At 40.4% G+C, this 25585-nt stretch overlaps 1 protein-coding gene across 1 annotated transcript; it reads right to left on the bottom strand.

Annotated features, from left to right (window-relative positions):
- Positions 1-948: 948 nt before the first annotated feature.
- PDIA3 (protein disulfide isomerase family A member 3) lies at positions 949-25572 on the bottom strand. The gene is made up of 13 exons (XM_012766658.3): positions 25260-25572; positions 18370-18448; positions 16742-16859; positions 11652-11759; positions 9995-10124; positions 7667-7783; positions 7224-7349; positions 6167-6349; positions 4206-4314; positions 3069-3197; positions 2071-2150; positions 1626-1683; positions 949-1395 (listed from the first exon to the last, which is right to left on the bottom strand). Exons 1-13 carry the CDS (start codon positions 25424-25426, stop codon positions 1279-1281), a joined length of 1521 nt encoding a protein of 506 aa, XP_012622112.1. The 5' UTR covers positions 25427-25572; the 3' UTR covers positions 949-1278.
- Between the last annotated feature and the right edge of the window lie 13 nt (positions 25573-25585).

Genomic DNA, 25585 nt, shown 5'->3' with positions numbered 1-25585 from the left:
ATACTGCTTTTCCCAGTTCCACTGCAGAGGGAGGTTAGTAGGCCATGCCCTAGGCTTTGGGGGAAAGCTATACTCAACAGTGCCAGCAATTCCTGAAACAACTTGGAGAGAACCCCAACCTGATGCCACACCTATTGCAGGGCATTTCTGGGCAGAGAACAGTCCTCGGGAGGTATAAACATGCAATAAGCTTAGCTAGGTGGCAAGGATAAACAGCAACCCATCCCTAGGGCATAGACAGGGCCAGAGACAGCCTTAAAAGAAAAGCCCCTCACCTGTTTTAATCACTGAGGGCCCTGGGTAATAAACATGCAACAAGATAAAAAGATGAGAAATTTGGAAAGGATATTGAAGTGATAACTATGGACACAGTCTATAGCTGCAGTGACCAATATGGTAGCCACTATGTGGCTATTTAAACCAATGAAAATACTCTGGGAGGCCGGGGCAGGTGGATCGCTTAAAGTCAGGAATTCAAAACAAGCCTAAGCAAGAGTGAGACCCTGTCTCTACTAAAAATAGAAAGAAATTGGCCAACTAGAAATATGCAGAAAAATTAACTGGGCATGGTGGCGCATGCCTGTAGTACCAGCTAACTTGAGAGGCTGAGGCAGAAGGATTGCTTGAGCCCAAGAGTTTGAGGTTGCTGTGAACTGGCTGACACCACAGCACTCTAGCCCGGGCAACAGAGTGAGACTGTCTCAAAAAAAATAAAAATTAAAAAAATAAACTAATGAAAATTAAAAATGTAGTTCTTAGCCACATTTCAGACCAGATTGGGCCAGTTGGAGGTAGTATGGCTGTAGACTTTATCCACATTTCAGATGATCCATAGATACAAGAACTGGACAGGACAGATTATAGGACATTTCCATCACTGCAGAAAGTTCCATTGGATAGTGATAGTCTAGAGAACCTTTGGTCCCTCATCACATGGAAATAAGACAGTTTAAAGGGGGCTCATTTATTGTCACTGTTCCAAATGTACAAAAAAAATTAGAAAATAACCCCCCAACTCAATTCCCCCCACCCCCTCAACATTTCCCCCAACACAAATAATTTTTCCCAAAACCACAAACATAAACTGGTTCTGGTATTTCCATAAACAGTGCAGCTAAGAAATAGTTTAGAGAAAATTTAACAGGATTCAGATTACATCCATTTTGTCCTCTCAGTGCTGAGAGGTAATAATCTCATATGGGTCCCAGTCCTCCCCAATGGTTTTCCCGTCTCTGGTGGAAGAGTCCTTTTTACAAAGTAGTATGTTTGGCTGCTGCTTTAGAGATCCTCCTGTGCCTTCTTCTTCTTCTTCTTGGGTTTTTCTTCTTGAATTACAGGGGAGTTTGTAGCTTCTCGCTGCAGGTAGCTAATAAAATCACTCAATTCTCGGCCACCCTGAAAACAGAAAGATTACTCTGAAACTTGAGCTTTTTAAAGAACCCTAATTTGTGTCCCCCTCCCCAACTGGAAGACTTTTCAGTCTGTAAAAGCATATTAGCAACCACATATATTGACCATTAGAGTTGAAAGTTAAATAAACCCAGTTAAAGAACTGGATATGTACAAGCATGTGTGTGTGTGTTGTCTGTGTGTATACTTGCGGGGAGACAGGGCAATGCACTTACTTCATATTTCTTTGGATTTAACTTCTTGTTGGCTGGAGAAAAGTAGATGGTAGGAAAACTGGAGAAAGATAAATAAAAAAATTAGCCCAGTGCAGTGGCACATGTCTATAGTTCCAACTACTTGGGAAGTTGGGGCAGGAGGCTGGCTTGAGCCCAGCAGTTCAAGGTTGCAGTGAGCTACAATGGTACCTGTGCACTCCAATCTGGGCAACAGAATAAGACCCTGTCATGACACTCCCCCCAACAAAACTCTCAAGAATTAAAGCGAACAAATTTCTGGCAGTCATGTGGGCTCACACTGCAGAACTCTAAGCCAAAAAGGAATCACTTTGGTTCTGTTCTCAAGTGGGATATGACCCCCTCCCACAACCATGTCCAGTAAAGAAATGGTTTCCTAGCTTTTTTCTTATCAGTTGCCTAGATGCTTAATTTTTTATCTACATACCCTCTGACTTCATATGGAGAAGGCACATCATTGGCTGTGGCATCCATCTTGGCTATGACAATATTTGGGTCTTTGCTGAGCTGTTAATAAAGGTTAGATCTTTAAATTTCAAGTTTTCAGTGACTGAGGGACACTTAATAAATTCAGGCCTTAAAACAATCTAATTCTTCATGTACCTGAATAAGTTGTTGCTCAGATGGGAAGAGTAGCTCCCATGATAGTACCTAATGTTCTACAAGCTTCCCTTTTTTTCTTGGCTCCTACATAGTAAGACTCTACATAGAGCTACCTTCAAATTTACTTGGCCTGAATAAGACATCATAAAGGCTAAGTAAGCCAAGGCCAGGCGAGATGGCTCATGCCTCTAATCCTAGCATTCTGGGAGGCCGAGGCGGGTGGATTGTTCAAGGTCAGGAATTCAAAACCAGCCTGAGCAAGAGCGAGACCCCGTATCTAATATAAATAGAAAGAAATTAATTGGCCAACTAATATATATAGAAAAAATTAGCCAGGCATGGCGGCACATGCCTATAGTCCCAGCTACTCGGGAGGCTGAGGCAGGAAGATTGCTTGAGCCCAGGAGTTTGAGGTTGCTGTGAGCTAAGCAGATGCCATGGCATTCACTCTAGCCTGGGCAACAAAGTGAGACTATGTCTCAAAAAATAAATAAATAAATAATAAAGGTTAAGCCAAGTGTTTTAAAAAGAATGAATATATGGATTCATAAAAGCCATTACCAAAATTCAGAAGCTTCTAGATCTTTTTAACTATAATCTAGATTGAGTCTAAGGAATGGAATGTTCAAGTGGGTATCTGATGCATTGCACAGCACAGGTTAGAGACACTAGGGGGCAGTCAAAAGGAAGTGCATAAACAGTCAGTAGTTGGGAAAAAAAATCACATAGGATCTAAACTAATTAGGTCAAGTAATTGGCCAATGGTGAATTAACTTTCCAGCCCTATTCAAATTTTATCTTCAGAGTAGGGTTCAGACTTACCTTCTCTCCCAGTTCTTTATATTTGGGCTCCAGATTCTTACAGTGACCACACCAAGGGGCATAAAATTCAATCAGCACATCTTTATTTTCATTATTCACTATTTCATCAAAATTCTCTGCTACCACTACCTGGAAAACACAGAAGATTCTCTGGTTGATAAGGTAACAAAAGGAATAAATTCATAAGCTACATTTGTTTCTGGACCCAATCCCTCTCACATTTGATGTGTTACCACTGAAAATAAGTCATGGAAACCCAAATCACATTTACAGATTATATTAAAAATATTGGAATGACCAGGAACAGTGGCTCATGCCTGTAATCCTAGCACTCTGGGAGACCAAGGTGGGCAGATTGCTGGAGGTCAGGAGTTTGAAACCAGCCTGAGCAAGAGCGAGACCCCGTCTCTACTATAAATAGAAAGAAATTAATTGGCCAACTAATATGTATAGAAAAAATTAGCCAGGCATGGTGGCGCATGCCTGTAGTCCCAGCTACTTAGGAGGCTGAGGCAAGAGGATTGTTTGAGCCCAGGAGTTTGAGGTTGCTGTGAGCTAGGCTATGCCACGGCACTCACTCTAGCCTGGGCAACAAAGCGAGACTCTGTCTCAAAAAATATATATATATATTGGCATTCCTTAGAAATCAATTCATACCCATGTCTGTCACCTGTCAAACTATGTTCAGGAAGTTATAGGATGGATAAGTGCTACCTGACCATTCCTTAAAATAATTTCAAGCCAGATGGGTGCAGCGGTACATGTCTGTAATTCCAATTACTCTGGAGACTGAGACAGGAGGACTACTGGAGCCCAGAAGTTCAAAACCAGCCTGGGCTACATAGCTAGACCCTATTTCTAATGAAAAATTTCAGAGCTACAAAACTATTCTTATGGGTTAGCTTGCTCTATCCCAGACAGGAATATAGCCCTAATATAAATTCCATCAGAAAATTCTATGAAGGTGTTCTGTCCCTACCAAGCATTATGAGCTCTGCCAATGTTTACTTTATGACTCATGGAGGTGAGGACAGAAAAAAAGATGGTGAACAAGTTCTTCATTTAGATTCAGCATTTTTGGGATAAAGAAATGAGGAGGCAACTGCTTATAGCTTGGTGAGGCTATGAGCACCTCACCTTTACAGGCCCATCATTGCTCTCTGGGATAGGCTCAGACTTCAGGTATCTCTTCAGGTTGCCATCAAAGTAATCCTGCAGGAACCTCTCAAGAGCCTTGCCATCACGCCTACAATTGGAAAAACAAGGGTCAGATTTGTTAATTTACTCCTACCACTGCAAGGATTAAAAGCAATTTCTCTGAATAACTTCTACGTATTTTAGTTTCAATTTCAAAGGTAAAAAATGGGCTCTTATGTCTCAGTATGTAGTACTGATTGAGTAAGAAACAAACCACCTTGTTCTATTTCTAGTGTGTTCTTTGTGAATTAGTAAGTTCAGAGAAGGAAGAAACACTAGTCTTCTGGAGATTCGTCTTTTTTTTGAGACGGAGTCTCTGTTGTCTGGGCTAGAGTGCCCTGCCATCGGACTAGCTCACAGCAACTTTAAACTCGTGGGCTCAAGCAATCCTCCTGCCTCAGCCTCCCAGGTAGCTGGGACTACAGACACATGCCACCATGTCTGGCTAATTTCTTCTATTTTTTTAGTTGTTTGGCTAATTTCTTTCTACTTATAATAGATACGGGGTCTCGCTCAGGCTGGTCTTGAACTCCTGAGTTCGAGCAATCCACTCACATCAGCCTCCCAGAGTGCTAGGATTACAAGAGTGAGCCACTGCACCCGGCCTGGAGATTCATTTTTATACAAGAGCCAGGTCTTGTCTCGTCATTCTAGAGAATAAGTGTGTATTTACAGTATCTTATTTTACTGATTGGCTCGCAAGGAAGATTTTCTCTTCTCTTAATCTCCCAAAGTCTCAAAAGGTGAAGGTAAATATTGTGTCTGGGGTCTTAAGACATTCTGTGGGGATGGGAGAGGGTTGGTTTGGTTTGATCTGAAATCACATCAATCTCAAAGAGGCTGTTCAATCTTCTATTATTATCTTTAATGATTGAAAGAACAACTTTACTCAGTCAGCGCCAATACAATCCCACAGTCACCTAATCAATCATTGAATACAGAATGTTCCTTTCTCATTGCTAGTAAGCCTTAGTTTACTATCTTATTTTTTTTTTTTTCTTAAATAAAATCAAGTAGAAGTTTACTATCTTATTAACGGAAACAATTTTGAGTAAAAAAATTTCCTTGAAATTAGAACATGAAAACATATGAACACCTATACATGCCTCATTAACCTCAAGTGGTAACCTCATCTTGCCTCATGTTAAAATCTGATAAAATAGAAGAAACATATTAAAAATAAAGATTTTTTTTTTTGAGACAATCTCACTCTGTTGCCCAGGCCAGAGTGCCATGGCATCAGCCTTGCTCACAGCAACCTCTAACTCCTAGGCTCAATCAATCCTTCTGCCTCAGCCTCCCGAGTTGCTGGGACTACAGGCATGTGCCACTGTGTCCGGCTAATTTTTTCTATACATTTTTAGTTGGTCAATTAATTTCTGTCTGTTTTTAGTAGAGACGGGGTCTCGCTCTTGCTCAGGCTGTTTTCGAACTCCTGACCTTGAGCGATCCTCGGCCTCCCAGAGTACTAGGACTACAGGCATGAGCCATAGCACCTGGCCTTCATACATTGTTTTAAAAACAACAATCAAGGATAAAAAGGAAGACCGGCAGTTTTCCATTAATGTGAAATCCTGACTTCACATGAACATGCACAATATCTAGAAATGTGTTTTCCCCCTTTTCAATCTCAAAAAGCAGCAGCATGGATTCTATTACTAGTTCTAATGGGAGAATGGAATTGTAAGAATTATAAGCTGCCATCTTTTTGTTAATTTTCAAAATCATGATCCTTAAAGTACCTATACTTAAGTCAATTGAGAAAAAAAACAGCCATAGGTCTTGACTAGATGAACTATCTTCATACTCCAAATTATTATTGTTTATAAATTCTCTGTATAAAAGGCTTTAATAATTTCCTTGCTGAATCAAATCCTAAACTCATGTTAACTAGAACTCACGAGAACTCCTCCTGCATGACAAACTTCTCTCCTTTAGCAGTTCTGATAGCAACAACAGGAATCTCTCCAGCAGTGCCTTCCAAGCCAAAATCAGAAAGTTCATGGCTAAAGGTTTTGCGGCTAGCTACAGCAAAGTTGAGTTTGTGTCCAGCATCCAGGAATTTCTTTGCCACCATCATTACTCTGTGGGAAATAAGAGAAATTTGTGCCAAGACTATAACAGTAAATGGTAAAACACATTTGAAACTAAGAGGTAAGTGGCTAGAAAGTAAAGACTAAGTTCTATAGTTCCTGCCGCCCTCTGGAATCAGTCTGAACAATCTGTTTTTGGGCACTTACACAGGATTATGGTATACTTCCATGACTTAGGAATTTCACTGCCAAATTTGTGATACCCAATCAACCAGTCCACTCTCACTGAATTTTGTTATATATGTTATATAACTGTAAAACCTATTATAGGCATAATGACTGATCGGAAAAGAAAGTTTATATGGATAAAATGCAAATCTAAATATGTAAGTAGGTAGGCACAATGTGTTTTACATAAAATTTGTTCCTTTCTTACTGGAAGGTTTGGAGACAATGTATCACAAAACAAAGAAATACTTATAAAAGCCATGCCCAAAAGATTTTTTTTTTTGAGACAGAGTCTCACTCTGTTGCACCGGCTAGAGTGCCGTGGCATCAGCCTAGCTCACAGCAACCTTAAACTCCTAGGCTCAAGCAATCCTTCTGCCTCAGCCTCCCATGTAGCTGGGACTCTAGGCATGTACCACCATGCCTGGCTAATTTTTTTCTATTTTTGGTAGAGACAGGTCTTGCTCTTGCTCAGGCTGGTCTAGAACTCCTAAGCTCAAATGATCCTCCCATCTCGGCCTCCCAGAGTACTAGGATTACAGACGTGAGCCACCACACCCGGTCAACCAAAAGATTTTTGAAACACTTTGTTCCCATTCTTTTCTGCTCTGATATCACACATGGTAATAGGATAGTTAAAAGGGACTGTTTATAAATTGGGTAAATGTGTTTACAAAGGCAAAATAATTCTTATTACCTGTTTCTCCAGTAGTTGGAACCTTTAGCATTCTTTTCATAGTCTACATCATAGTAGGCAATTAGTAAGTCCTTGCCCTGTATCAAATCTTTATTTTCTTCTGTCATGTGAGGGCAGATACCAAAACTGAAATGAAATAATCCATTATCAACTTTGGTAGGTTCATAGTTATATTATGGAATTATACACACAAAGTAACTGATAGCACTTATAAAGGAAAGAGATTTTCAACATTTAGGAAAAGAATTGAGTAATATAACTTACAGAGCCACAATAGGAGTTCTAGGACCCACATGTTACTGCTTTAACGTAAACTTAAGCTATTATTGTTATAACCCTTTGAATAGGCTATTTAAGCCAAAACATGGCTCTGCTTAGTAACTCAGGTAAACAAACTAAAACGAAGCAAAGAAATCCTACACAAAGTATAGACAGGTACTCACATGTTTTCCTGGATAAACTTTTTAATCTTGCCACTGGTCATTTTCTCTTCTGTATATGCCACAGTCTTGTCCTCAAACTTGTTAATGAGATGTGAAGGACGAAATAAGGTGATACCCCTTTAAAAGAAAAAGTCTTAGTAGGCAGATAGCAGAGGAACTATTTCCCATTTTTATTTAAAGCTCTGACTACCTACTTTTGCTGCCACTTTTACTATCACCATCTAGCACAGAAGGACTCTCTTCTGGGCTGGGTATGATGGCTCACACCTATAATCCTAGTACCCTGGGAGGCCGAGCTGGGAGGATTGCTTGAGTTCAGGAGTTTGAGACCAGCCTGAGCAAGAGCAAGACCCCATCTCCACTAAAAATAGAAAAAATGAATTGGGCAACTAAAAATAGAAAAAATTAGCCAGGCATGGTGGTATGTGCCTGTAGTCCCAGCTACTAGGGAGGCTGAGTCAGGAGGATTGTATGAGCCCAGGAGTTTGAGGTTTTGGTGAGCTATGCTGACACCATGGCACTCTAGCCCAGGCAACAGAGCAAGACTCTGTGTCAAAAAAAAAAAAAAAAAAAAAAGACTCTTTTCTGGTACCATAGACTCAACAAAATGATCTTTTCGTCAACACTAAGATGTTAACCGCTTCTTGGGTACAGGGGTTTGATTAAATCCTGAGTTGGAAAGCTAAGAGATCTTGGTTCTAACTTTAGCTCCACCACTAATTTCAAAGACCTTGGTATCAATTTAATCCAATTTACTCCCAACCCCCAATATGTACAATAAAACAGGGCTTGCTTTTATTGGAAGGTACCTTGCCCTATCATTCTCCTTGAAAAATGCACCTCTCACATAGTAAGAAAAGTACTTAATTACAGAAAACACTTTTAAGATTCCTTCTAGTTACATAATGTTATACGTAGATATACAATTATAGATAATATTTAGCTTAAGTTCATTAGAAATTCCTTTGTTGTAGAGTTCTCTATTCCTAAGATAGAGAAGCCAAGTAAAGCCAAGTTTATAAAATTTTGTCTTGTTGGAACTTCTTTGCCTCTCACCTAAGTCAAGCTTTCCTGAATCAACTGGAACACTTAAGGAGGCAAATTTCTTCTTTAATTTCCAGTCTTTTGTTCAGCTAAAACTGTACATCAGATTTGGTTCTGAGTCACAGTTTTATATCTAGTACCAGCTTTCTTTCCAACAAAACACCACTATTCTAACAATATCTTGCCTCTAGCTTCTCCCTCATTCACTCCTCCCCCGGCCCCTCCCCCACTACACACACCCACAGAAACTCCATCACTTTTGTTTTTTGCAATGTTTTAACACCTTTAAGTCCTTACATCCCCTTCTCAATATTTCCAATATTAACCATTAACTAGCTTTATGTCAATTAAAACACAGGCATTGGCAGGGCGTGGTGGCTCATGCCTGTAATCCTAGCACTCTGGGAGGCCGAGGAGGGAGGATCGCTCAAGGTCAGGAGTTCGAAACCAGCCTGAGCAAGAGTGAGAACCTGTCTCTACTAAAAATAGAAAGAAATTAATTGGCCAACTAAAAATATATAGAAAAAATTAGCCAGACACAGTGGCGCATGCCTGTAGTCCCAGCAACTCGGGAGGCTGAGGCAGTAGGATTGCTTGAGCCCAGGAGTTTGAGGTTGCTGTGAGCTAGGCTGACGCCACAGCACTCTAGCCTGGGCAAGACAGTGAGACTCTGTCTCAAAAAAAAAAAAACGGTTAACAGGTGGTATGCTTGCTAATCAGCCACAAATGGCTCCAAATCCATCTATATACCTTGTGTGTCTCAATCTAGGGTAGACTACGGTCAAGCCTACTAACTCTGCAGCCAGACTTTGCAGGTACAAATCCTAGTTCTGCTATTTACTAGCTGTGCAAAGCTAGGCAATTTTCTTTTTTGTGGGTTTTCTCCTCTATAAAATGAGGATAGTAATACATCTCACTCCTGCTGCTCTATCTGGAATAACTTTAATCTCAACTGCCATAACCTTCCTGGAAAATACTCATCTTTCAAGTCACCTTCTCTATAAAGCTTTTTCTGACACTGCAGTCTTACAGAAGAAAAATAAATCACTCCCTCCTTTGTACCAACACCCTGTTAATCCTTCTATCATAACAACATATATTCACTTATACACTATCTCTTCCTACTAGATAGATGCCCCTCAAAGGTAGCCATAATTTCCAGCACTTAGCTTAATATCTTGCAAGCACTCAATAAACCTTTTGGAAAAATTAGGCACAAAAATCACCAGTTCACACAATAGCACTCGGTCCAGAGATTTACAAGGGCATTCAACAGTCACTTACTCTCCATTATCATCATACTCGTTCACCAGGGACTGAACATTGGTGTGTGCAAATCGGTAATTATCCCTCAAGTTGCTGGCTGCTTTTAAGAACTCAGAGTGAGCATCACTGAATAAATCATCGAAAAAACCTACATAGAAAATGTTAAAAGAAGAAGCAATAAATATTGATGGATATTCAAAACTATAAATTTCTTCTATTTTTCAAAGCCTTTATTCTATTACAGATGTAGGTAAGAGGACTGAGTCTGCTTTACCATGACTATCTCGGATATTTGGCACAATATTTAGGATAAGAATCCTTCCTCTACCCTTTACAGAAATAATTGAGAGCCAAAGGAGAGGATTTGTCAGTGTTCAAGACTTAGTTCTACTTTCACATAATTGAATAAATCTGGGCAAATTGCTTAATTGCCTAGAGTTTCAGGGACTATTTCATGTATCAGAAGGCTTAAATTAAGACAATATGTCAAAATAAACTGTAAATCAGTTTTTTTATGTCTTGTCTTTAGAACTGCAAATCTAGAAAAGTGACAGAAACACTAATGTTTAATAAATGCCCGTTACAGTCAATTCCTTGTAAAATATATAGAAACATTAAGATCCAGATGATAAGAAGTGGTTTCTATTCAAATTTAAATGATTGTACTTTCCATTGCCCCAAAGTAAAAAAAAAAAAAAAAAATTTAAATGATTGGCCCAGAGTGGTGGTTCACGCCTGTAATCCTAGCACTCTGAGAGGCCGATTGCTTAAGGTCAGGAGTTCGAAACCAGCCTGAGCAAGAGCGAGACCCTGTCTCTATAAAAATAGAAAGAAATTAATTAGCCAACTAAAAATATATAGGAAAAAAAGTTAGCCGGGCATGGTGGCGCATGCCTGTAGTCCTAGCCACTCGGGAGGCTGAGGCAGTAGGATTGCTTGAGCTCAGGAGTTTGAGGTTGCTGTGAGCTAGGCTGACGCCACAGCACTCTAGCCTGGGCAACAGAGCGAGACTTTGCCTCAATCAATCAATCAATAAATAAATGATAAACCATCTGCTGCCAGGAAGGCAGTTTTATTATAGGAATGATGAGGTTAAGAGAAGCACAAACATAACTTACATGATTAAATTTATTTTAGGTCAAATTTATCATATATCACATTCAAAAAACAAAGCTAACATTCAAAAAGTATATAATTGGCTCATTTTAAGGATAAAATGAGAAACATACTGCAACACCTGAGAAAGCAAAGACTGCTGTAAAAATGTAAGACAAATCCTAGCAATCTGGCCTTAAATTTTAAATTACCCAATTACTGTGAAAATAGCAGACACATAAGTTTATTATTTACTTGTATCCTCCTGCCTGAAAACATTATTTTCAGTCATAACTACCCTATTACATGAGTCAAATATCACAGGTTAAAAAGTGTTAGAAAAAGCCAAAGATATTCCTATTCCAGTTCTTTAATGGAAATTGATCTATAAGAACACAAACCTGCTGAAATAAAATACCAATTTCTCCTGCATTATAGTAATGCTGACCTAATTTTGTAGTTATCTTTTCACTGCCCCAAGGTTTCATACATTGTTTTAACTTTGTGGTTCTCCCAGACATAGGGGGTTTTTGAAACCAAGTTGATGATTTTATGGCATAATTAAATATTTGCTACTTACCCACTACAGAGGCATCTCTATCACCAATGAATTTCTCAAATTCTTCCTCAGTCTTGAGAGGAACTGAAGCTGGTCCTGCCTGCTTCTTCAGGTGGCTGACAATTCCATCTTAGAAGTCAAGATAAAAGTTATAGCAACACCATTACTTATTTATAATTTTTGAGAAGGTAATTATTCACATGATTCAAAATTCAAAAGGTACAAAAGGATATACGTCAAAGCTTTCTTCCTACTCTGTTCCTAGTTATTACCCAGTTTCTTCCTTATGAGATTTCAGTTTCTTGTATATCATTCTAGACTAGACATTTTATGTACAAACTGGCAATTACATCAACCTAGCTCACAGCAACCTCAAACTCCTGGGCTTAAGCAATCCTCCTGGCTCAGCCTCCCAAGTAGCTGGGACTACAAGCATGTGCCACCACATGCCTGGCTAATTTTTTCTATATATATTAGTTGGCCAATTAATTTCTTTCTATTTATAGTAGAGATGGGGTCTTGCTCTTGCTCAGGCTGGTTTCGAACTCCTGACCTTGAGCAATCTGCCCACCTCGGCTTCCCGGAGTGCTAGGATTACAGGCGTGAGCCACTGTGCCTGGCCTGTCTCAACCTTTAATTATAGTTGCCTAGTGTTTCATTATACGGATATACCATAATTTAATCAGCCATAATTGATGGCCATTGGTTTCCAATATTGCTGTTTGTTACAAATACTTCTGTAATAAACCTTGTATTAATGTCATTTTGCACATGATAGAGTATCTATATGGTGAATTTCTAGAAGTGGATTCACAGGGTCAGAGGGCATATACGTTTATAATTGTTAAACTGCCCTCCAAAGAGATTTAACTATTATTTTTACATCTCTCTCTCTCTCCACTATCAAGTAAATTCCAAATGGGTAGGGACTGTTTTGCTCACTGATATATACCTAGCTCTAACAGTGCCTACCTACATAAAGTTCAATAAACATCCATCTTACAAATAAGTTAAATGAATAGACAAATTCCTATTCTCAAACAGCACAAAGAGTTATCTTTAGCCTTACATTTTTAAAGCAAAAAATGCAATCACTTGACTAGCTTGTGTATCTCTCTCTCTCTCTCCTGCTTTCTGTCAAATCACACCATGTATAGGATCCAGCCAAAACCATACTTTCCCACTGAGGTACAATGAGCTAGTTAAGTAAAGAAAAAGTTTAAATAGGGCCAGGCCATGGTGGCTCACGCCTGTAATTCCAACACTTTGAGAGTCCCAAAGAAAGGTGGAAGGATCGCTTGAGGCCAGAAGTTCAAGACTAGTCTGGGTAACACAGCAAGATGCCATCTCTACAAAAACAAAAAATTAGCTGAGTTTGGTGGCACATGCCTGTAGTCCCAACTACTCAGGAGGCTGAGGCAGGAGGATCACTTGAGCACAGGAATTCGAGGTTATAGTGAGCTATGATCAGGCCACTGTACTCCAGCCTAGGCAACAGAGTGAGACCTTATCTCTAAAAACTAAAAGTAATTAAATTAAAAAGTTTAAATACGTCAGGCGCAGTGGCTCACGCCTCTAATCCTAGCACTATGGGAGGCGTGCGGATTGCTCGAGGTCAGAAGTTCGAAACCATCCTTAGCAAAAGCGAGACCCCGTCTCTACTATAAATAGAAAGAAATTAATTGGCCAACTAATATATATAGAAAAAATTAGCCGGGCATGATGGTGCATGCCTGTAGTCCCAGCTACTCGGGAGGGTGAGGCAGGAGGATTGCTTGAGGCCAGGAATTTGAGGTTGCTGTGAGGTAGGCTGATGCTATGGCACTCACTCTAGCCTGGGCAACATACAAAAAATCTTTTCATCCCTTAAGCCTAGTTGACAGATGGTTATTCATTTTGTCCTAGGATCTATTAACACCATTCACAGGCTCAAAATGCTCACAGACCAGAGGCAGTACTACTCTTCCACTGTATTCTACCTTTTCTACCCCTTTCTTTTCCTATGTACTCTAATGATTTGCTAATTGGCTAAGAGTACAGTTCAACTCTTTCAACATGATTAAGCCTATTTTGCATGTCTGAGGTAATTTTTTTTCTTCCTTCTCTTTATGGATTTTTTTCTTTTCTTTCTTTTTTTGAGACAGGGTCTTGCTCTGTTGCTCAAGGTAGACTGCAGTGGCCTTATCATAGCTCACTGTAACCTAAACTCCTAGGCTCCTAAACTCCTGATCCTCCTGCCTCAGCCTCCCAAGCAGCTGGGGCTATAGGTACACACCATCACACCCAGCTATATGCAGAGAATTAAGATGATGATGTGATAAGAAAATGACTGGGTGGCTACTTTAGATTTATTTAGTGGCCTAGGAAGGACTCTCTGAGGTGAAATTTAAGCCACGATCTGGATGACACAAAGGAGCAAGCCCTGCAAACAAAGATCATTTATGCTTGTGAATACAGCCAGGGGAAAAGCCCCAAGGTCAAACAGTCTTGAGATGGCATCAGAATTAGGCAGGGGTATGACATGTGTGTATCAATAACAATCATACATACTGAAAAAAAATTCTACATCTCCTAAAATCTCCAAACTTGATCCTTTCCTCTTGGTTTTCCATCATGAAAAGGCAAAAAATATGCCTGATTATTTGATAGGTCCAACGTAAAAATGTATTTGATCATATGAGAATATTTTTTCCTCATCAGTTGTGGGCTCTGCAGGATCCAGGCTACCCTTACCTCTCAAACTTTACCTCATACTTGCTAATAATATTCTAGCCACATGGTCTTTTCATCCCTTGAACACAGTAAGCTCAGTTATACATTAAGGACTTTTTGTCACCTGATTTCCCTCTGTCTAGAAAGCTCTGGACAAGATCATCTCATGGCTGGCTCTTTCCTATCTTTCAGGTCTTAGCTAAAAGGTTATTTCCCTGACCATCCTGATTATGTGGTTCTCACACTCTCAATCACTACATCATCCACTTTATTTTCTTTCTTTAACACTCTTATCATAACTGAATTTATCTTATCCATATATTTTTTTGACTTTTTAATTGCTAAAATAGGGCCGGGCATGGTTGCTCACACCTGTAATCCTACTCTGGAAGGTTGAGGCGAGAGAATGGCTTGAGGTCAGGAGTTCGAGACCAACCTGAGCAAGAGCGAGACCCAGTCTCTACTAAAAAAAAATATTCAAGTCACTTTGGAAATGAAAAATAAAAAGGAAAAGATTTAAAATTAATCTATAGGCTGGGCGCGGTGGCGCATGCCTGTAATCCTAGCACTCTGGGAGGCCAAGGCGGGCGGATTGCTCAAGGTCAGAAGTTGGAAACCAGCCTGAGCAAGAGCGAGACCCCGTCTCTACTATAAATAGAAAGAAATTAATTAGCCAACTAATATATATATATAGAAAAAATTAGCTGGGCATGGTGGCACCTGCCTGTAGTCCCACCTACTTGGGAGGCTGAGGCAGGAGGATTGCTTGAGCCCAGGAGTTTGAGGTTGCTGTGAGCTAGGCTGACGCCACAATACTCACTCTAGCCTGGGCAACAAAGCGAGACTCTGTCTCAAAAAAAAAAAAAAAATACATATCTTAACCATGTGTACCTATATAGTTCTGTATACTGTTGTATATTGGTTGTATACTGTTGTACGACTAATCCCCAGAACAGTTATCATCTTGTAAAATTGAAACTCTACCCATAAAACAATTCCCTCTTTCCCTTGCTCCAGTCCCTGGCCGTCTGTCTCTACAAATTTAACCACTCTAGCTATTTCATGTAAACAGAATCATATAGTATTTGCTTTTTGTGATTGGCTTATTTCACTTAACATAATGTTTTTAAGGTTCATCCATGGTGTAGCCATGCGCCAGAATTTCCTTCCTTAAGGGTGAATAATATTCCATTGTATGTACATAGCACATTTTGGTTTTTGGTTTTTTTTTTTTTTTTTTTTTTTGAGACAGGGTCTCACTTTGTTGCCCAGGCTACAGTGAGTGCCATGGCGTCAGCCTAGCTCACAGCAACCTCAAACTCCTGGGCTCAAGAAATCCTGCTGCCTCAGCCTCCTGAGTAGCTGGGACTACAGGCATGCGCCACCATGCTCGGCTAATTTTTTCTATATATATTAGTTGGCTAATTAATTTCTTTCTATTTATAGTAGGTGTACAACCATCTTGTTTTAAGTATACAGTACACCCTCAGTGTTGTTGATAGATTCTCGGAAACTGCAACTTGACCTTAAATGGAAATGATGTGTAACAATCTTGTCAACATTTTAAGGAAGGACATGAGTCAAGGACCTGTTGTACATTGGTTTCACTTAAAGTTGCAGTTTCCAAGAACCTATCAATAATGTTAAACAAGGACTTACTGTATACACAGAAGTGGTATTGCTGAATCATATGGTAATTCTATTTTTAATTTTTTTGAGGAATCACCATAATGATTTTCATTGAAGCTGCACCATTATACACTCCAAACAACAGTACACACAAAGGTTCCATCCAATCTCCACATCCTTCCCAACATTTGTTATAATTTTGTTTTTTTAATAGTAGCATTCTTAATGTGTGTAAGGTGGTTACACACACACACACACACACACACACACACACACACACACACGAAGGATTTCGCTATGTTGCCCATGCTGGCTTTGAACTCCTCATCTCAAGGGATCCTGCCACAGCCTCCTGAGTATCTGGGACTATAGGTTTGTGCCACCGTACCCAGTACATATGTATTTTTAAAACTCTGTTTGTTACTTTCTTTCTCTCACCCCCCAGAATGTAAGCTCCACAACAGTAGGGACCTTGTCTGTTTTATCGATAAATGCCAAGCACCTAGTATATCTAGACTACCCAGCATAGAGAAGGAACTCAAAAAATATTTGTCAAATGAAAAAATGTCTATCTGACCTTATAACTCAAGTTCAAGTATTTTCTATACTACTCACATAATCTATACATTGTTAACTGCCAAACTAACCCCTGAGATGAGGAATTTTTAAGACTGAAAGTTTATTATGTAAAAAAACACATTTTCATGGTTTTACTACAAATAAGGTATTTAACAAATTCAGTTTCCAGAATGTAAATTCAGGATCCTTACCAGCAGTCCTAGGCCCATCATAAGCACCTGCTTCTTCACCATCTCTAAATATCTTCAGGGTTGGATATCCACTGACTCCATACTTATTACAAGTGTTTGTGTTGGCAGTACAATCAACCTAAAGATTGAAACAAAAATTACTTTGTTATTCAAATACCTGCTGCAGGTTCTTCCTATATTCCCAAAATATTAGGATTGGTCAAATCATGAGAGAATCAAGCAACTGGCATACATGCCACAGAACATTAGATCTTAAGGGCAAACTGATGCTTGCCTAGCTACAGCAGAACTGCCAAAGGCAATTCTTTAAAATCAAGATTCCCAGGTCTCGTACAAAATACAAAAATTACTATTTAAATTCTGCCCTTGGAGTCTCTATTATCTAAAGCAGTGGTCTCTACCTTTTTCTGCCTTAGAACATGTGAGGGATAAATCACTTAAATTATTAACAGTGGCTTACTTTGATAACAACTATCAAGGGGATATACAGATGGGTGTACATATACTCTTAGGTGGGGTGGGGTATAATCTGATTTTGCAAATCATCTAGAGTTATTAGCAAAGGTATCATTACTTGTACATGCTCCCTTCGCTAGTTTGCTAGTGAAACCTATCAGGAAGAGGGAAAACAATTTCCATCTGTTTAGCCATGTACTCCAAATCAGATCCTTATGCTCTAAGATGGGTAAACTGAGATCCAGAAAATTAATGTGTCTATAATCAAACAGGCTATAGTCATAAGAGGCAAAAATTAAATCATGATTGAACTTCTATTTATCTGAGGCTGGCAGAGGTGTGAGCTTTTAGACTAGAACTGGAATTTACTATACAGAATGATGGCAAAATTCTGGAAGCATTACTTTAATTGTAAAAACAAATACCAAGTTTGCAGTTGACCAATGTGATTACATACTTGTCAACACCCTCAAATCATTTTCTTATTCCCATCATTGTGATTATCATATGGCAGTTTTTTTTGTTTTGTTTTGTTTTTTGAGACAGAGTCTCACTTTGTTGCCCAGGCTAGAGTGAGTGCCCTGGCGTCAGCGTAGCTCACAGTAACCTCAAACTCCTGGGCTCAAGCAATCCTGCTGCCTCAGCCTCCCAAGTAGCTGGGACTACAGGCAGGCGCCACCATGCCCGGCTAATTTTTTCTATATATATATTAGTTGGCCAATTAATTTCTTTCTATTTATAGTAGAGACAGGGTCTCACTCTTCTCAGGCTGGTTTCAAACTTCTGACCTTGAGCAATCGGCCTGCCTCGGCCTCCCAGAGTGCTAGGATTACAGGCGTGAGCCACCTCACCTGGCCCATATGGCAGTTTAAGGAACTCATTTATTCAATGATAATTTTCCTCTAACCTTTACAACTGTACTTTTACTTTCCTTATTTGCCCCTTAATTCTTATTTACCATATATTTTACTTCTTATGCCAGTAATTTTCTTAGTCTCACTACTTTTAATCTTTTGAAACTATAATTAATACAATAGTCAGTTGTGTATTTTCCCAGAAACTAGTATTCACTCTTCTTAGCACTGTAAGAATAGAGAAAATGAATGTTAATTTTATAAACTACATTTTAAAATACTTCATTTCCTTTAAATGAAGAATCCACCTGTACTTACCTTTGCTAATGGGACTATTCCTTTTAATCTGGTAGCTGCAGCTTCATACTCAGGGGCAAGCCTCTTGCAGTGTCCACACCTATATGTGTATATATATATAAAAACCAAATTCTCAGTTTAATCCTACACTTCTTAATTTTGTCTCGCAAGGAAGAATTTCTAATATATTATATATATAATACTACTTTTGAGCTAACAGATGATTCCAAAAGTAAAAATATCACCTGAATAATATCCATTACTGCTGAGGTAAACCAGAGCTCTCAGAAGGTAAAGGTCTTATCTCAAGCCTGAGGTTGACTCTACAGCTTTGGGTCAGCCCAGAGCAGCATCTAGTTTCTTAACCACTTCGGGACCGTGCTCACCAGCTGCGAAACCTTGCCCACAGCCGGCACTCACAGTCTGCCCAATAGCTTGTGCTGTGCATTGACCAGGAATCCGTTTTGCTCTTGTGCAATGAGGAAAGCTTGAAAGCACTGAAAGCTTGTTTTACTTTACAGGCAGCTTTACTTGTAATGTAAATATCAGAATAGGTAGCATGTATATATATGTTTTCATTATGTTATTTTTAAATGTTCACAATTTTATTTTGATAAATGAAAAATTAGAAAAGTCGTATCACGGCTGTCAGCTAAAGTTGACGTTCAGCTGTGCGCCTTCATAGCATAGAGTCGACGACGCTGGTCTGGAAGTGGTTAACAAGAAGTCCTGAAAGTTGCAGTGAGAAGTATACTTCATATTAAAGAGGGAAAGGGTTCATGCCCTTTTGAGTAATTAGGCTGAATGAAAAACAAGATATCAATAATTCCATTTCTGGGAGACTTCCCCCAAAGGAAGGTACTTTTCCAGCACTGTAGTTCTTAAAAAATATAGTGACTGAAATTTTGTAATGTCCCAAGTATGATATTAACTCTTGAAGAATCAACACTGAGTTGTGATCAAGCACATCAAGTGCTTTTTCTTCATTTCTTCAATATGAGTCTCTATGACCAGAAACCTAGTTTGAGGGATTAGTGGAAGGAGGTACTCATTTCATATAAATAAGCACTTCACAGCTCAGAGGCTTTTTCCTTCTCAACTATTTTTTTTTGAGACAGTCTCACTCTGTTGCCCAGGCTAGAGTACCACGGCATTAGTCTAGCTCACAGCAACCTCAATCTCCTGGGCTCAAGCAATCCTCCTGCCTCACCCTCCCGAGTAGCTGGGACTACAGGCACAAGCCACCATGCCTGGCTAAATTTTTGTTTCTATTTGAGTTGCCAGGCTAATTTTTTTCTATTTTTAGCAGTGATGGGTCTCGCTCTTGCTCAGGCTGGTCTCAAACGATCCTCCCATCTCGGCCTCCCAGAATGCTAGGATTACAGGCATAAACCACCATGCCTGGCCATCAACTGAGTTTTAACACAGCATTAAAATGAGATATTTAAAATGGCAAGCCTTGTTTTTACAGCTACACAGTTCACCTGGCCATGAAAACTAATGAAAATATATAAACTAGAAAATTTTCCCTAAGGGCCAGCAGAAGCACCTGCTCCTCTACCCACAAAGTCCTAACATTCCCAGAGGTACATTGTATATACAATGTGGGGGGAGGGGGACATGAAATATATTCTTCCTTATCAGGGGACATGATCAGCTGTATATCATCTCTTCAAAAGCCAATGGGCTGCAGAGGGATCACTTTGAGAAAGTTAGTAGTTGTGTGACCACCCAAGAGACAGCAAATACAGAAAGAAAACAGAAGGAATAGAAAAGAAACATTTCACAGCCAACAGCCTCAATTTATTAAATGATAGATTGATAAGTAACATGGAAATATTTTACCCCTAAAATTTGTTTAAAACAAAGGACTTATAAGAGCTTATATTCTCCAAAGTCTTCAGGAGACTTATTAAAAAATAATTATTAGAGGCCGGGTGCAGTGGCTCATGCCTGTAATCCTAGCACTCTGGGAGGCTGAGGCGGGCAGATTGCTGAAGGTCAGGAGTTCGAGACCAGCCTGAGGAAGAGTGAGACCCATCTCTACTAAAAATAGAAACAAATTAATTGGCCAACTAAAAATATATAGAAAAAATTAGCTGGGCATGGTGGTGCATGCCTGTAGTCCCAGCTACTCGGAAGGCTGAGGCAGTAGGATTGCTTGAGCCCAGGAGTTTGAGGTTGCTGTGAACGAGGCTGATACCACGGCACTCCAGTTCAGGCAACAGAGTGGGACTGTCTCAAAAAATAACAACAATAATAATTATTATTATTCTTAGAAAGCTTAATGAGGGAATAGTGATACTGAAAAAAAGACATTCTGCAGGGTCACATACATATTTACTATAAGTATGAAAGAACCAAATGATAAGCACTAAATTCAGAATGAGGGAGTACAGTCTGGGCACAGTGGCACAACGCTGTCACTTTGGGAGGCTGAGGCAGGAGGATTGCCTGAGGCCAGGAGTGATGCTACCACTGTACTCTAGCCTGAGCAATAGAGCAAGACTCTGTCTCCAAAAAAATGAGGGAACACATAAGATACCTAAGAGGTACAAAGGGGTTTCAACTGTCCTGGCTTTGTTTTTGACTGAGTGATGAATAAATATCATTCCCTATACTATATTTCACACATGCATATTTTCCTGAAATTTTGATGTGTCTTGTAATCATATTTTCAATGGTGGCATATTTTTCTTACTGAGACATAAAATAAGGTTCCTCAGCCTAAGCAACATAGTGAGACCCTGTCTCTACAAAAAATAGAAAAATTAGCTGGGTATGGTAGTGCACATCTATAGTTCTAGCTACTTGGGAGGCTGAGACAGGAGGATCCCTTGAACCCAAGAGTTTGAGGTTGCAATGAGCTATGATGCTGCCACTGCACTCCATCCAGCCTGGGCAACAGAGACCTTGTCTCAAACAAACAAACTACACACACACACACACACACACACACACACACACACACACACACACACACACACGGCTCCTATATGATAAGGTATTATTCGTTACTATCTTCTGTATTCCTTTAATTTTGCATAAAAATTTAAACACTGATATAGGGATACTTGGGTTGCAACCAAAATATGCAAAGTATAATTGATTTAATATAATCACCAATTTATCTGAAAAATAAATGTATCTGGGGTAAATAAGGGTTATTTTATTTTTTTAGATAGGGTCTTGCTCTGTCACCTGGGCTAGAGCATAGTGGCATCATCATAGCTCACTGCAATCTCTCAAACTCCACCAATCCCCCTGCCTCAGCCTCCGTAGCAGCTGGGACTATAGGTGTCCGCCACCACACCCAGCTAATTTTTTCAATTTTTTTGTAGAGACGGGGGTCTTACTCTTGCTAGACTCCTGACTTCTAGCACCTCCCACCTCGGCCTTCCAAAGTGCTACGATTACAGGTGTGAGCCATCATGCCCAGAGCATAATAAAGGTTTATTTTATTTTTTGAGACAAGGTCTCATTATGTTGCCCAACATGGTCTCAAACTCCTGGTCAAGGTGGGGGCAAAACAGAATTATGAGTTAACAGTTTCACCTCAACTATCTTCAAACATTTGAAGAGAAAAAAACTATGAAATAGTTATTAGGTAAGGCCAGTAGGTGTCAACTATAGATGCATACAAAATAGCCACAGGGAATTAAAACAAAACAGCATGCATGGCTTACTGAATGAAAATCTCCAGGAATCTGAGAAGGAACCAGGTTTGTGTATAAGCTGCAAGGCTGGGACTGAAAACCATTGCCCTAAACTTTGGCAAATATCCCCTCCCCCCTTTTTTTTGAGACAGAATCTCGCTCTGTCACCCTGGCTAGAGGGCAGTGGCATCATTATAGCTCAATGCAACCTCAAACTCCTGGGTTCAAGCGATCCTTCTGCCTCAATCTCCAAGTAGCTGGGACTATAGGCTTGTGTCACCGTTCCTGGCTAATTTTTCTGGTTTTTTGTAGAAGAATAGACAGGGTCTCACTCTTGCTCAGGCTGGTCTCAAACCCCTGGCCTCAAGTGATCCTCTTGCCTCAGCCTCCCAAAGTGCTAGGATTACAGGCATGAGCACCCACACCCAGCCGGCAATATCATTAAAGTCATCAAGTGCACAGAGAGTTCCAATGAGGCTGGAGACTGTGCTCTTTAAATACAGAAGGAATGGAACTAGGGTGAAATTTAAGGGAAATAAGGGTTAGTCACACAGTTCCATCAAGACCAACCATTACTTATTTCACCCATCCCCAGAAAATATTAAAATATAAACAGTCCCATCTACCTTCAGTGATGGCACCTAGCAGTTAACGGCTTTCAATATATATTCACCCAAGAATCATTACCTCATATTCCTGCCATGGCCAAATGCTTCTTTAGCATCTGATAGAAAAACTGATATAGTCCTTTACTCATAGAAGCACCAGTCTGGTAGGGTGACAGATAGGTACCGATATAGAGGAAGGATCAACCAGTTAGTTGTCCAGGGAAGGAAAAAGTTAACTTTTGAGCTAAATCTTCATGCTGAAGAGATCAATTGGAGGGTAGAGGGGGATTTCAAGTAAAGGAATAAGCACATTTATCATTATTTATTACGACTATCCTAGAGGGCAGCACACACATCTACAACCTAAGTCGATGTTGAGGACTTATAATTAACACTAATCAATACATTTTCAGAAATTATCAAATATTTAAATAGTGCTATTTATTTCCTCAGAAAAATTCAGATACTCTCATCCTATATAGATAATTAATTCCATAATGAAAATATTAGTCTAGAAGATCAAATGCAAAGAAAGCTTTTACTTTCACTTGTAAAATGAAAGTGGGAAAAAAACCTCAAACGAGAAAAAGAACTTGCTCAAAATAGGGCCATTTTTTCCTTAATGAATGATCTGTGTGGTAACAAAGAAAAAAAGAAAAGCAGCAAAATAGGGCCATTTTACTCTTCAACAAAGATTCTTTAACTGTTCCCATCTACCTTTTGAGATAGTATTCCTGGTCTTAAAAGGTATATAGCAGTCAGAAAACATTTCCAGCTTAAGTGTTAATAAATAAAAATACTATAGTTGATTGTGGAGAAATAAAGACATTATCAACAGGAGACTTCCTTGACTCAGAATTGCTCACACAGAAAACTGATCTTTCTTACCGGCATTGTGGAGGATGACCTTCTCTTTTAAACCAATTAAAAGCAGACACCACAGCAGAGATCCGCCCAATTCTAGGGGCAGTTCAGAGCATGATGGGATATGTAGTTTTAAGGAAGCACGTGCAACAATTTAAAGTAGGCAAGAATGCCTTCAATTGAAACAAAAAAATTCTGCTCTAGGATAACAGTCTAGGCCGGTTCGGTGGCTCACGCCTGTAATCCTAGCACTCTGGGAGGCCAAGGCGGGAGGATTGCTCGAGGTAAGGAGTTCAAAACCAGCCTGGGCAAGAGCGAGACCCAGTCTATACTATAAATGGAAAGAAATTAATTGGCCAACTAATATATAGAGAAAAAATTAGCCGGGCATGGTGGCACCTGCCTGTAGTCCCAGCTACTCAGGAGGCTGAGGCAGGATTGCTTGAGCCCAGGAGTTTGAGGTTGCTGTGAGCTAGGCTGACGCCAGGGCACTCACTTTAGCCTGGACAGCAAAGCAAGACTCTGTCTGAAAAAATTTTTTAAAAATTAAAAAAATAAACTAACAGTCTAATGGTCCACAATTCTCCAGCCTTCCTACTTTAAAGTGCACATCCTTCTGATTCAGATAGTCTTCACCACAATACTTTTAGAGTAACCCTCAGCAGGTCAGCTGAGCCTGAAGAGTGAAGACCAGAGTTTGAAGCAAGCAAAAGTTACACACTAACTTTTTTTTTTTTTTTTTTACCGATACTTTTAAATACAGATAGTTTTTAAGTAGGGGTCATTGTGCCAGGAGGGGAAAAATTAAGTTCTGTAATTAGCATGGATATATTGAGCTACCCCAAGGTTAAGATAATCAGTTTGCTATGGTTATGATTTGGAGGTTTAGAAAAAAAACCAAAAAACAGGTTGACTGGGGCAGAATTCCTATTTGCTCTCCCTTTCCCCCAAGACAGTTTTTTTATTTCAAGTTACTTCTAATGAATTTGCACCCTTGTTCAATTAAGTTACCCTTAAATGGAGTATTTCTCCAACATCGGCTACTTTCTCATTGTGGAGTCTGTCACTTTTTTTTCAGAAATCCTAATTAAAACTTAAAACTGACAATTTGGACAGATTCTAATGGAATTATTCTTGTTCATCTACTCTTTTATTTTGACATAAGTCTTCTGCCAGTACTGAGAAATAAGTGATCCGTTTAATGCGGAAATTGCACGCTATGCGATGGACAAAATAATTGCTTGCCTCAAGAAAGCACTTATGACCATTCTGCAGCCACTGAGTGACCTTGGCTAGAAAGCAATAGCTGTGGGGCAAGAAGAAAGAAAATACCCTGGGGTCCAAGACTTCTGCACTTGCTGAAACGTTCGCTTCCACTATTAGGCTTTGGGGATGCCAGGCCTGTAGACTGGAGAACATTTATGCTGACTAACCCAGAAACTGTAAAGATACATATCGAAGGGGGAGGGGGTAAAAGGGGTAGCTAAACCCTCTGCAAATAGGAAGTGCCGCAAGAGCGCCGAGGTTAAGGATGTGGCCCTGCGTGAAAGGAGCCTTCGGGTTTTCCTTCTCGGGTGTCGCTCCCAGCCGATCAGCACCGACTTCTCCGCTCTAGGCGAGGCACCTCCGGCTTCCCGGGGGTGGGAACCGTGCCGGCGGCGGCAGGGGCCCGCAGGAATGGTGGAGAGCGCCGGTGCTGCGTAGGCCCAACCGTTCCCCGCGCCCTAGTCCCCGGCCCAGCCTCGTCCTCCCTCCCTCCCTCGCCCCGGCAGAGTGGCCTCACCAGGGGGCAAAGAACTCGACCAGCATGAGGCCCGCAGAACCTGTGTCGGAGACGCGACTCTCGAAGTTGTCGTCCGTGAGTTCCAGCACGTCGGAGGCATCTGCGAGGCGGGCCGCGGCTAGAAGCAGCGCCACGCCCGGGAACAGCGCTAGGCGGCGGAGGCGCATCGCGGCGAGGTGAGGCGGGGGCGGCCGGGAGGGTCGGGGTTCGGCGGGGACTGCGGAGGTTGGGACGGTAACCACGCACCCGCTGCCTGCTCTCGCGCGTCTGGCCCAGGCGGACCTGCAGCCGGAGGTCCCAACCCCCCAGGCCGGCTCCGGCTGCTG

Source organism: Microcebus murinus, chromosome 6 (assembly GCF_040939455.1).
Source record: "Microcebus murinus isolate Inina chromosome 6, M.murinus_Inina_mat1.0, whole genome shotgun sequence".
Lineage (NCBI taxonomy): Eukaryota > Metazoa > Chordata > Mammalia > Primates > Cheirogaleidae > Microcebus > Microcebus murinus.
This window is presented reverse-complemented; position numbering and strand designations above follow the sequence as displayed.